Source organism: Priapulus caudatus, unplaced genomic scaffold, assembly GCF_000485595.1.
Source record: "Priapulus caudatus unplaced genomic scaffold, Priapulus_caudatus-5.0.1 Scaffold440, whole genome shotgun sequence".
NCBI classification, from domain to species: domain Eukaryota; kingdom Metazoa; phylum Priapulida; class Priapulimorpha; order Priapulimorphida; family Priapulidae; genus Priapulus; species Priapulus caudatus.
In genome coordinates, this window is record NW_014577501.1 from 62257 (window position 1) to 73047 (window position 10791).

The 10791-nt window shown below is 40.6% G+C and overlaps 1 protein-coding gene across 1 annotated transcript in view; it reads left to right on the forward strand.

Moving 5' to 3' along the window:
- The first annotated feature begins 3528 nt into the window (after window positions 1-3528).
- LOC106810432 (DNA polymerase alpha catalytic subunit-like) overlaps window positions 3529-10791 on the forward strand; it is a 24919-nt gene continuing 17656 nt past the window's right edge. The window contains exons 1-15 of the mRNA XM_014813786.1: window positions 3529-3537; window positions 4843-4939; window positions 5190-5267; window positions 5466-5599; window positions 5797-5918; window positions 6357-6625; window positions 6998-7148; window positions 7312-7511; window positions 8425-8537; window positions 8762-8839; window positions 9013-9087; window positions 9446-9519; window positions 9640-9704; window positions 10029-10186; window positions 10417-10501. Coding sequence (XP_014669272.1) covers window positions 3529-3537; window positions 4843-4939; window positions 5190-5267; window positions 5466-5599; window positions 5797-5918; window positions 6357-6625; window positions 6998-7148; window positions 7312-7511; window positions 8425-8537; window positions 8762-8839; window positions 9013-9087; window positions 9446-9519; window positions 9640-9704; window positions 10029-10186; window positions 10417-10501 — 1708 coding nt within the window. The remainder of the gene's footprint in view (window positions 3538-4842; window positions 4940-5189; window positions 5268-5465; window positions 5600-5796; window positions 5919-6356; window positions 6626-6997; window positions 7149-7311; window positions 7512-8424; window positions 8538-8761; window positions 8840-9012; window positions 9088-9445; window positions 9520-9639; window positions 9705-10028; window positions 10187-10416; window positions 10502-10791) is intronic.

Consider the following 10791-nt stretch of genomic DNA (forward strand, 5'->3'; position numbering starts at 1 on the left):
ACGAAATAACACGTCGTTTAGCGCACTAAGCTACGTACTTTTGTTGCATTTTAGCATTCCGCCTAATAAGAATAAGCCCGCCTTCTTCGTTGATGGGCATGAATGGGGCGTCACCGACGTGACGGTTCCTTTCCCCAGCCTGTTTTCTTTTTGTAAATAATGAAATGCCGGCCGATGTATTTCGAATCGAACAGGAAAATGTTCTGCATTTTTACTTGCTGTCGGAAGTGAACGAGTGCGTCATTCATTAAACAATTCAATAAAACAACACAATTAATGTTCGGAGGCAAATCCGAGATAATGTTTACATGCCACAGCGCCATCTTGGTATGTTTTATAAGTTAATATGGGAATTTTCAATAAAATAATGCGTTTTTATATGTATTTACACCAATTTACGTATAGAAACTATATGTTATTTTTACTGATTTCTCCGTATTTTCCTTGGAGTTTTCATCGTTTTTAATGCCTTTCGGTAGGTTTTCTGCGTGATTATTATTTTACGCAGGCACTCATTTGGAAATCCTCCAACATTTTTACTTCTTCCTTAGTTAAGTTAGTCCATCTTTCACTGTTATTTAGGAAGGAAGGTCAAACTGTGCATTCGATAATTTTACTCTTGCTTCTATAGTATGATTTCCATAATTTGCTCTTCTGCCCACGCATAATATTTCCCTCATCATGAACCTACATTTTTAAGTTCGGACTCTTATCATATCGTTATAACCTCCTATATCATTAATTAAATCCCCTAGTATGAAATATTGTTCTTGTGCATTTTTTTAATACTTGGTTGCTATTAAATTCTCTATCTTTTCTTTGTTTTGTGAATGTTATAACCTTTGTATTTGTTTTGTTCATATTAAATTCGAATCTTTTGATTCAGCTAATCTGGAGAATGACTGACCAATTTTTTGTTACGGTTTTATAATCTCCAATTCCTACATATCGTCAATATATAATCATTGTCATCTTCTAAAACGACAGACATCCGCTGACCGCTGTGGAGACGTGCACCGGGCCTCGAATTTGGCGCACGTCTCCACTGCGGGCAGCGCTTCATACTTGAACATCCCGCGGTCGCGTGCGCATATCCCGCGGAACTGCGCGTCTCATCCGCGCGCAGCGCTCAGGATCTACAGCAAGCTGGGCCACGAATCTTGTATCATGTCTCTCTGGATTTTACGAATACAACACAAATATTCAACCATTCTACTCCATCTTTGTTTCTATTGAAGAACAGTGTTCACTTGTTATAAAACATACTGTCTGTGTTTGTAACCGAGCTGTGTCACGCGAAATCACACAAAGCCTGACGAAATTCTCGCGTTCGCTCCGTTGCGCAGTTTATGTAAAGGCTGCAAGTACAGGGCTATAGGCGGCGCACTGCATTTTGGGAAACTACCACGCTGCTTTCCAACTAACGTATGAGCCTCGTCAAAGCCGCCAGTGGAGCATTGCAAAAACGTTGCAGCGTTGCAGCGCAAAATGAGGTCCCGAAGAGCCCGGTGGGTATTCCTGATTCCGACAGCCATTTACATAAACTGCGCAACGGGAGCGAACGCGAGAATTTCGTCAGACTTTGTGTGATTTCGCGTGACACAGCTCGGTTACAAACACAGACAGTATGTTTGTATAACAAGTGAACACTGTTCTTCAAATAGAAACAAAGATGGAGTAGAATGTAGATCTATAGGAATAACCATTTGTCTCTGACGCATTGGATGCGGGACAATGCTGACAAATTCACAAAAGAAAGCGAGGCCATTTGTATTGACCTGTGCGCCATTTAACGAGCAATTAAATAAACCTGCTCTAGAATGGTTGAATATTTGTGTTGTATTCGTATGAAATCAAGCGAGCGTCGAGCGAATTTTGGCAGCACGCTTTCCTACCTGCTATATATTTAGGCCATGGCTACGCGACCGGTTCCGGACGAGAAGCCGCTAGGCTACGCGTCCGGACATCCATCTCACACAGTGATCTTGCAACACGTACACGCATGATTGCGCAACGGGACATTCTGCTGATTGCCGAGTGTGTGTGTGTGTGTGTGTGAGAGAGAGAAAGAGAGAGAGAGAGAGAGAGAGAGAGAAAGAGGGAATGTGTATGTGTGTGTATGCGTGAGAGAGAGAGAGAAGAGACTTGTGCGTGTGTGTGTGAGAGAGAGAGAGAGAAGAGAGAGAGAGAGAGCGAGAGAGGACGGATGAAAGATACGACGGCAGCAGTGCATATTGTATATTTTCCGACAATCAGCAGAGCGTCCGCGTGTGCAATCATGCGTGTACGCGAGTCGCGCGATCACTGTGTGAGTGGATGCCCGATGCGCAGCCTGGAGGCTAGGCGACAGGTTCCAGACACGTAGCCACTGCGATATAGTTATGCACAGGCACTTGGGTTGTTTCAATAATAAAATGATGGTTAATGAATACAACTTGTCAGTACTAGATACCAGTACCAGTAATAGTCTTAATATTTGATTTGACCTAATAATTCACTTCAATACCGTCCAATACACCGCTGCAACACGCATTTCCTATAGCGTGCCGCCATTGTGCACAAATACACAGTAATATAGGGTATATACTATATTACTGTGTATTTGTGCACAATGGCGTGCGCATAGGAATGTGTTGCAGCGTGTATTTGGACGGTTTGAAGTGAAGTTTTTAGATCAAATAAACATTAAGACTATTACTGGTACTGGTAGGTCTAGTACGGACAAGTTGTATGTATTAACCATCATTTTATTATTGAAACGGCCCAAGTGCCTAAGGCTATGTATTTATGTGTCAGTGTGCAGCAGCTATAGCGTGCGGTGTACTTGTGTGTTGCAGATAAGTATTTGGACGGCATTTACAGGAAATTGTCGGCAATAATAGGTGAAAGAGAGTAGAGAAACATTAAGACTTTGGTATTAAATAGATTTCGTATTTATTTAGCATTATATTTTATTGAAACGCTCCAAGTTGAACTTGAAGTGCCTGAGGCTGTGCTCGTCTTCAGTTCAATTTCAAAGTCCAAGGGAATTAGGGACGGGTGTATCGAAGACGGATCACTATTCACCGAGTAGTGCGTGAGTACAAAAGATTTACGGTGTTTGGGAACATTTGAGCTTTCTTATAACTTAATACTGCCAAATACATTCAAAATATGGATTTTAAAGTGGTAAACTTAAGTAATAATAGTAAATACCTGGAGTGTTATTGCCATCTTCACCTGGCGCCCATTTTACAGCATACAAAACACCTCAAAATTTGGCGCGAAAAGGTTTGTAGTAATTTTGCGATGCGATAACATTGTTTTGTAAATGAATATAATTAGCTTAATATATTAGCTAGCAAAGTAAGTATATTCAGCTACATATATACAAAGTTATGCTTGAAATCTATTGCTTAAACCATAAAGATAATTTATGAGATATTTCTTGTATCCATGTTTCCAAAACACAAGTACTGCGTGATGAATCAGCCATAGCCCGTGAATCAGCGTGATAACAACGCTGGCAAAAGAACTTGGGCAAAAGTCATGGCAAAAGTACACAACGGAGAATGAGTCGTGTCACTGTGTGATGATGAGTTGACTATAAATTATAATCGATCGGCATTGATGATGTAAAACACCAACCTGAGCAAGTATTGAAGTAAGGCATATCATGTATTAGCGGTAGCCGGTACCGTAGGCCTACTGTCACTGTGTCGCTGTCACTGACGCTCAAGGGGTCGGTGTCGTAACGTAACAGGTATATATGTACCCGAGGTACATATATCATATGTATACACAAAGTGTACCAGACTTGTACTACAGAAATGTACCCTAACCCTAACACTAACCCTAATCCTAACCCTAACAATCTAACCCTAACCCTAACCCTAAACATACCTCATATAAAAATATAACATAATACTAAACAACTAAAACTACCTCGGGGTACATATCTGTAGTACTGTTACGACAACGACCCTTCGTGCGTCACTGACACTGTCACTGTCGCAGCGTCGCTGATAGGGTCTATGTCCCCCGGGTACTGCCGGAACGTACCCTGGGTACGCGGTCGGATATCCGGAACGAACCTGGTACTATACTTATATATGCCGGACCGTACCTAGCCTACTCCACTAACGAGTCTAGGGAGTCGCCTACGCCTACTCCCTAACCCGAATCGAACCCTAAACCTAACCCTAACCCTAATCCTAACCCTAACCATATCAAATAGTGACCAGGGTACGTTCTGGTATACCGGACCGTACCCAGGGTACGTTCCGCAGTACCTGGGGACATAGACCCTATGAGCGTCACTGTCACACCAACGCGTTCACACGGTCATGGTTTGGCTCGAGCCAAATGGGCTATAAATTTGGCTCGGGCCGGTTTGAGTCGGAGCGTTCACACGTACGCAAGTGAATACTGTGTGTCAAATTCAAATTTAAATTCAAATAAATCCGAGTACAATTATCAATCTTGAAACGTGCATCCTGATCAAATTTTTCGAATTTTTATACTGTTTTGGACTTTATTTGTCGAAGTACACGGTTCGACACTCGCGGCATCTACGCGTCAAACGATTCTACCGCCTCACCGCTCGCGCCCGAAGCTGGTGCTAAAATTTGGCTCGGGCCTGGTCCGACGTTTTCGATGGACCAAATTGGCTCGTGCCAAATTGGCATGGCCCCGAAAAACGTCGTGTGATACGCTCGGCTCGCAGCGCAAATCTGGCGTGGCTATATTTTATATATGAGTATAAATAATATTGCCATTAGGATTAAACTAGTGCAGTAGTGTATAATATAGTTGTTTTTCATTTAAATTACCACAGTATTGCTATATTTTTGTTCCACGTAGGTCAAAGAGATACAGAGTGTATACGATGAGGTGGCTGAACGTGACTATTGTGATTTGGTGCAGCAACGGCAGGAGGATGATTGGATTGTTGATGATGGTGAGCAATCTCCACTAAAAATCTTCCCCAATTTGATTTTCTTCTCCAAAACAGATTGAAACGATATTAATGGGGAAAAGTTCCCAAAGACAAGGAAGAAGAGGGAGAAAAGAATAAGAAACAAGATAGAAAAATTCAAGTGATAAATAAATGATTTATTTGTATGTTAACAAATTTTAATTGCTCGAATTCGTTGTAATGTTAATTAGCAGTATGTGTCATTCACTCATGTATATATCTGATTTCACAGATGGCAGTGGATACGTTGAAGATGGAAGAGAGATTTTTGATGAGGAGGCCAATGAAGACGAGCTTGCGAGCAAAAAAAGTAAACTGAAGTATTTTTCACAATTTAGAGTTTAGTTTTTGAGTTGTCGGCCTTTATATTAGTATAAAATATGTGTTGTGAATGGTATTATTTCATATTTGAGTCATTTGATTCATACACATGATAATCAGTTGTAGACATGACTGAGTATATAAATTTCAAGATTAAATTCAATTAAAAATGCATTTTCAATACTAGAGAAGTTTAAAGGCGATGCAAGAAAACACACAGGTGGAGCATCGGGGTTGGACCAAGAAAAACCTGCTGTCAAGTCACGAAATATAAAAAACATGTTCATGGCTGGGAGTGCAAAGCAAAAAGTTAAATCTGAGGTATATTTTGTTTCACATATAATATATCACTTGCTCAGTATTTGTAATTAAATTACTTATTATACAAGCTGCATGCCATTAAAATTTAAATGCAATATATGCATATGTATCCCTTTCACTCTGTACACTACTGACTAGATGGCATAAAGCCTAAATTGCTACAATCTGTCTGGTAATCGTTCACCTTTTCTATTTAGAAAAAACTCGACCAGGAAGGTGGTAATGTTTTAGAAGATATCCTTGGAGAGTTAAAAAATCCAAAGATATCTCCTATGGTTGCTGGAGGGATGGTTCGAGTGTCTAAATCAGTGAAACACAGGTAGGCAAAATATTTAGATTTGAATATTTGAAATCAGAGTCTATTGTTATGGTATTTGTGTATACGTGGGGTGTGTGGAGGTCAATTTAAAGTGGGCATCTGAAAATTACTTGCATTTCATGCTGGAATAGCAATCATATATAACATAAATCCCAGAGCTGTAAGCCTAGTTACAAAGACAAGAGACTGTGTTTGGGTTACCTGTCGAGTTTGTTTGTCCACAAAATTCACCATTGCATGTACTCTCGCTGCTACAAGATTAAGTAAAATGTCATTAGTTCTCAGAGGCTGTGTGCACATGTGACAATAATATAAAAGAGAATTAGACCTTTAATCTATCCATGATCTCGAAGCATAAGCATAGCACTCACCACGACGATAACACATTTCAGAAATGTAGTCTGCTGTCCAACAAATTTTAATGATTTGGCGTTTTAGGCCGGTAAACCCGTTTGCTACGAAACTGTCGGGAGGTGCAAAGTATGTGGCATTGCCGAGAACGCAGCAGGCACCGACACCGACGGTGACAACAACACCAAAACGCTGGGCATCACTGCCAGTGAACCAGCCAGGTCGCAGTAAAGGGAAGACGAGAGGAGCGGTGAAAACGGCAGACGAGGACCTGGAGGAATTAGACAATGTCGACTACATGAACTCGCAGCCTGATGTCAAAGTTGGCACGAACGAGATATTGGAGAATAAACCTGGTTAGTGGTGAATGATCAACGTTTTCTTTAAATAGTTTTTAATAGTAAATAGTTTTTGCTCCTGGTACTATCTTATTTGACACAGTGTTTTCCGATAAAATCATACTTTGGCAGGGCGATAGCTTGAACATATCCATACAATCAAGAGCTAATAATATATAGTGTATAACAGTATAACGGGAAATGGGAAAATATTGGTGTAAAATAGCAGTATTTTCTTGTTCTCCTATTATACACTGTATTATGAGCTCTTCATAGAATGTATAGATGTGCTCATGGTAATAAGAACAGTATAGTAGGTAGTAGTAGGTAGGAACTGTTCGTGAATAATGCTATCTATTTGCTTTGATTAATTGAGCTTGATGTTTGCAGATGTAGATAGAACGAAGCCAGAGATGATGCTAGAGGACATCAATTTTGAGGATGGCGCTTTTGAGGAGTCATCTTCAGCAGAAGCTAGAAAGATCGACGATCAACAGCTTACAGAAATAGATTCAGTGGCACCTACTAAAGTTGATAAAAGGCATGTTTGCTTTAGCTGTAAAGCTAATACAATTGATCTACTTTAACCAATAATACCAACAGTCGCAAAATGATCTTGCTAATACTTTTCAGATCTAAAACATTAGTATTAAACCTTTGGAGAAGCCCTAGCAATTTGTTAAACATCTTTTATTTTCATCAAGGTGGGCCCCAGAAGAGAAGAAATGGGAGACCGGGTGGGAGGTATGCAAATCTTCGACAGATGACATCAACGAAGCCAATGATAGGACTGTCACCGTTCAGGTTGACAGTTTGACATTGCCGACAGTAACCAACGAGAGTGGGGACGAGGTGTTACGGATGTTCTGGCTTGATGCATATGAAGACCCGTTCAAACAGACAGGTAATGAAACAACCATCGGTTGCAGTGATTGTGGTGCGTATGTGAGCCATGAGAGACTTGAAATCCACCCGTTTCTCACGAGATGCACCTGGTTCAGTGTTTCTTGTAGCTACCCTGGTAACTATCTGATATGGTTAGGGTTAGGGAGTAGCAGACCTGCCAACCCTTACGATTTTTTCGTATTCCTTACGAATTCCATGATGTTTCTACGAATGTACGATCAAACTGAAAAACGAATTTTTACGACTTGTGAAAATTAATGTTTTTTACATTGTGAGCCGAGAAATATCTGGCGATTGTGGGCGCAGCCATATTGGATCACGCGTTCACGTTGTTCTCGCGTGATCTAGAGTTAGTCCATCATTCATTGCGCGCATAACATACAAACAAAATGGCCGCCTGCTGCAAAAATAGAAAAGCCTTACTATTTTCATGAATCACAGGTTGGCAGGTATGGAGTAGGCATAGGCGACTCCCTAGACTCGTTAGTGGAGTAGGCGAGGTACGGTCCGGCATATTAGATAGTACCAGGGTACGTTCCGATATATCGAACCGTACCCAGGGTACCCTCCGATAGTACCCTGGGGGACATAGACCCTCTCAGCATTACTGGGTGGGGTTAGCTGATGGCATTCTTCTTGCTGCCATGTGTGGGCTGAAACTGGCTCGTTGTATCTGCATGTGAACAATGAATACACACGTTTTCATATGAATACATTCCTGCCAGTGCATATGCCAGCTTGAGTTTCTGCCTGCGGGCGTGCCTTGCCTTGCTTTGCTTTGCTTGTACCTGCCTTGCTGTGTGTCTGCCATAATTCAGGTGCCCTACACCTTGTGTGGGCAGAGATAATGTATACAGTATAGGTAACTTTAAAGTCTATATAGTAAATGAGTGTGTGTGATAATGCTATAGGTACAGTCTACATGTTTGGGAAGGTGTGGTTAGAAGCAAGCAAAACTTACATCAGCTGCTGCCTGATCATCAAGAACATCGAAAGACAAATCTTTCTTCTGCCCAAGGATGATGTAAGTTTTTGTGACTGAAGGTAATGGCAGGTTTCTGTCATTAGCAATAGAAATGATTGACGTATCAATTTACATTTTCAGGATCCAACAATGGTCCTACAGCTGTTCTAGTACATGTGTGCTGTTTGATATAAATGTATTGATGAAAACACCATTTATAGTCTTTAATTAGTTTCCCTTCCAGTTCCTCACATTATTTATACTGTTGATTTCATTTTATGCAGATGACGTTCCAAGATGTTTACAATGAATTCAACGACAAATATGCAACTGAATATCACATAAGAAAGTTCAAGTGTAAGGTGTGGCCTAGGTTTGGTTACTTAAATTTTCATGGTTTTTTGTATTAGATAGAAATGTTGCACACATTGCTGCTTGATTTTTCCATGTGTTTACTGCAGGTGACTCTTATGTAGTTAAATGATGGTTTTTGTTTTGCAGCACATATTATATTTCTGGTTATTTTTATTTGCAGCGAGCCAAAAAATATTATGCATTTGAAAAGTTTGAAGTTCCGTCCGAAGCTGACTACTTGGAAGTTAAATATTCGGTACGTATCACATTACATTTCAATTTAAATATTAACGTTTTCTCTGTATTGAATAAGTGCCTGCTAACAACAGACTTTATCCTCTCTTTTCAATTTATGTAAAGTATAGATGAGATGATATTACCATTGAATATACGTACCAGTGGTAAAGCAGTCCTTATGGAATTTCACTTTAATGAATGGATCATTTCTTTTTCCTATCTCATCTTTGATTGGTTTTGCGGGAGGAAGAGGATAACTGCTTTAACATAGAAATGATTCACACTCATTACACGAGCTGTATTTATCGTCTAGTCTGTGCAGTCCTAACTTTGAGTAGCAGTTTGCAATCATTGCTAGCTATCTCAATATATTTTAGCACGATTTCCCTGCACTGCCATCCAATCTCTGTGGGAACACCTTCAGCCATGTATTTGGAACGAACACAGCATGGTGAGTAGGCTCTAAATTGTGTTACTAGTAATGATCAATGACACCGTGATTTGCGGTATAGAGGTATGTGCCAGAGTTTAACCAGAGAGCACTATATCTGAAGAATATTTTTATTTCAAGTTTGGAGATGCTGCTTCTGGACCTGAAAATTAAGGGACCCTGCTGGTTGGACATCACCATACCACGTGGGTACACTTTGTTTTCGTTGTTTCGATCGAGTGCCTTCTGTTTTTAACTATTGTAAATAGCTAAGCAGTAAATTGTTCCTTGTTAAGTGTGCAATTTTACAATAATCTAGCCCTTGTTTTTTCATGCTCTAGAAAAGATTTGCATTGCTGTTCTTTGCCCTGCTATGTGCTACACACTACAGTTAACTCCATGCTAGCGGTGGGGGAATAGAAGTACCTCTCTGAAAGGGATAGTTTTTTTTATAGAGGACACTAAGCATTTCCTTCGATTGACCCTTATGTATAAGTTTGACTGTATGTCGGTTAATCGGCTTTTCCCAGAGGTGAACAGTCCACCGTTGAGCTGGTGTAAGATTGAAGCAGTTGTAAGTAGTCCGAGTCACATCAGCAGAACCGGGGCGGATCTCAAGCCACCCCCTGTTGTCTGTCTGGCGTTGACAATCAGAAGTGCCTTCAACAGCAGTACTCACGAGAACGAGGTAAGCCTGTTAAAAATCAGCATTCATTTATCTTCAGCTAAGCAATTTTGCAATATAAGCAATATTGTACGTGTTTAGTCGTTGTGATTTTTTGGAATTAGGGTGTCCGACAGTAATACAGAAAGCATTTGACTCCAGATCCACATTAATTTCCACCCAACATGAATGGCATGGTTGATTTTAATTTTGGTGACATATCTATACATTTTATACTTGGTAAATTGTTTCAGATTGTTGGAGTGGGATGTCTGCTGCATAACAGTTTTCCACTGGATAAGGCAGCACCTAAACCACCATTCCAACAGCACTTTTCCAGTAAGCATGTCATTTTTAGCTCACCTTGACATCGTCAAGCTGAGCTATTGCCATGGGTCGTCGTCCGTCGTACGTCTGTCCGGTCGTCCGTCCGTCCGTTCGTCCGTCCGTCAACATTTGGTTTCGGTCAACGATAACTCAGGAACCGTTTGACCCACATGTTTGAGATTGGGTGTAGTTGTTACTGCTATGCTCCCATATGGAACGTCCTATTTTGGAGCACGCCAGTCGGCGTACTTTCGAGCCACGGCTTTTTTTTGGGAAAAATGGAAATTGCCATTAGTCAGTTT